We start from the raw sequence: 2,274 nt of genomic DNA, 5'->3' as shown, positions 1-2,274 counted from the left end.
TGCAGTTCAGGCTGGCCTTGAGCTCACTTTGTAGCCCAGGCTGGTCTTGAACTCACAGATCCTCCTGCCTCAGCCTCCCGAGTGCTGGGATTACAGGCGTGGGCCACCATGCCCGGCAAGAGGTGGGGTCTTGATACATAATTCAGGCTGGTTTCCAACTCACAGCTATCCTCCTACCTCATCCTCCTGAATGCTGGGATCACATGTGTGCCACCACGCCCAGTTGTCTTTTTTGCTTTTGTCTTTTTGTTTCCTGTGTTTGGACTATGACTTTCCCTGGGAGGTGATGGTTGATTGCGTTTGTTTATCTAATTGTTTTGTTATTTGGCTGAAGTAGTTCGGTAGCTGAAGTAGCCTTTTTCTCCCTGTGTGTGCAACTTCTGCTGCCCCTGCCCGGATTTCTCCTTGCTTTTATCCTTCAGCCTTGCTCCTTGGGGTCCCTCCTGGGTGGTCATAAGCCACTTATTGGTCGGAGCCCCTCTCCCACCGGTTGGCTGCTTCCCTCTCACAACAGATGCATGTGTGACTCAGAGGCTGCCAGCTCCTACGGTTCCACGATCTGCCCAGGACCTGTAGCTTGGGGATCCCATCTCTGGTTGGTCACAAGGGCGGCGTTGGGCTGCAGTCTCCTGCAGATGACTGTGACGTTACTGTTAAGCCTGGGTTCCTGAGAGTCTCTCCTGGCTTGGAGCTCATCATTGTTTGCTCAGTATTGAAGCCCCTTGTTCCAGTGAAGTATCAGCGCCAGTGTGTCAGGTCTGTGTGTAGCCTACGGGGATGCCTTCAGGGGCCCCGTCCTGCACTCAATCTTCCTAAATGGGTGTGGCCTAGCCTGTGAGCAGTCTTCCTGACCCTAGAGTTGACTAAGCTGCTCAGTTGCCCACACTGGGTTTGAACTTGTGACCCTCCTGCTATAACAGAAAACCGCCACCCCCAGCCAGCATACTTCAGTTTGTTAGGTGCCCAGGTAACAGTTCCTGTTCCAGTTCCGGTTGCTCCTGTCTCTTAGAAATGACTGGTCACTGTATAAACCAATCCCCAGTTGACAAGCCAGCTGCCTCTGTACTTCTTGCTTGCTTATCCCATATAAGCCCTAGACCACTAGAGATCGGGGCCTAGTATTTTGGGAGTGATCCTAATCAGTGCCTGTTGACATAAAATAAATCTGCCTCCAAATCCTGGGTGTTGTTTCAGTATTTGTGCTTGCAGCTGCACTGCCTCAGCCTCTTTACATGCTGAGGTTACAGCCGTGTGCCACCGTGCCAGCAAAATGTCCTTTCTTCCCATGCTGCTCCCATCTTGCTTTGAGTGAAGCTAATACACTAACTTTGCTGGGCAGCCGCCTTGGCAAAGCATGCGCAGGACATCTCAGGGGCCTGGGGAAGGCGCTCCCTGGCTACAGACCTGACGACTGGTTTCTTCTGGTCCTGAAGGGGTGGGCTACGGGGAGCTTGCAACTTTCTCTGGTCTCCATCTTCTAACTGGTCCCTAGGGGCAGGCTGGTGATTGCTAGGGCCCTGACCACTCTAATTGCCCATGTTACTTATTCTTGCTTGGGGAACCCAAATTTATGCCCCGAGAACCTGGGGCCCTGGTCTGGTATACCACTGCCTGGGACACCCAGGCCGAGGGCTCGGTGACGCCGTCTGCCTTGGAGGGTGAGGCGGGACACAGGAACCCAGCCAGCAGGAGGGCAGAGGCCCTTTAAGACCAACCTCGCTCCCTCAGGCTGTTACTATGTACCGGGCCAACTTCCTTAGCAACCACCTGGCCTCTTCTGGGGGACTTGGAACATTGGTCACAGCCATGGCTCCCAAAAAGAAGGCAAACAAGGGAGACAAGGAGAAGAAAGGGGGCAAGAAGGACCCCAGTGTGGCCATCAAGCCCATGGAGGCGCCCTTGGCAGTGGAGATGCGGGAGTTCTACCTCATCCAGATCCGAGACCTGGAAGACAGGCTGGCCCGGTGGGTGGGAGGGAGGGAGGCTGGTGGCGCTTGGCCAGGGGACTCCAGACCCGTTTTGGCCTCTGTGGGACATCCAGGCCCATTAGCACCCTCAGCCTCCTCACAGGTGACATAAGGAGGCGTCAAGATTTTGAGATTACAGCCAGGGATAGTAGTGCACACTTGTAATCCCAGCACTCAGGACACTGAGGCAGGAGGATTTCTGAGTCCCAGGCCAGCCTGGGCTACAAAGGGAGTTCATGGCCAGCCTGAACTGCATAGTAAAACCCTATCTCAAAAAGACAAAAAAATACCAGGTTTGGTGGCGCAC

The 2,274-nt window shown here is 54.2% G+C and overlaps 1 protein-coding gene across 3 annotated transcripts in view; it reads left to right on the top strand.

The window, feature by feature from the left end:
- Positions 1-1,760: 1,760 nt before the first annotated feature.
- The window catches only part of LOC102027411 (chromosome unknown open reading frame, human C9orf117), an 8,822-nt gene continuing 8,308 nt past the window's right edge, over positions 1,761-2,274 (top strand). For all 3 annotated transcript variants that reach the window (XM_005382415.2, XM_005382414.2, XM_005382416.2), the window contains exon 1: positions 1,761-1,964. In XM_005382415.2, coding sequence (XP_005382472.1) covers positions 1,807-1,964 — 158 coding nt within the window. In that variant the 5' untranslated portion in view covers positions 1,761-1,806. The remainder of the gene's footprint in view (positions 1,965-2,274) is intronic.

This window comes from Chinchilla lanigera, unplaced genomic scaffold (genome assembly GCF_000276665.1).
Source record: "Chinchilla lanigera isolate Chin_1 unplaced genomic scaffold, ChiLan1.0 scaffold00018, whole genome shotgun sequence".
Taxonomy (NCBI): Eukaryota; Metazoa; Chordata; class Mammalia; order Rodentia; family Chinchillidae; genus Chinchilla; species Chinchilla lanigera.
The sequence above is the reverse complement of the archived record's forward strand: the minus strand, read 5'-3'. Positions and strand labels throughout refer to the sequence as shown.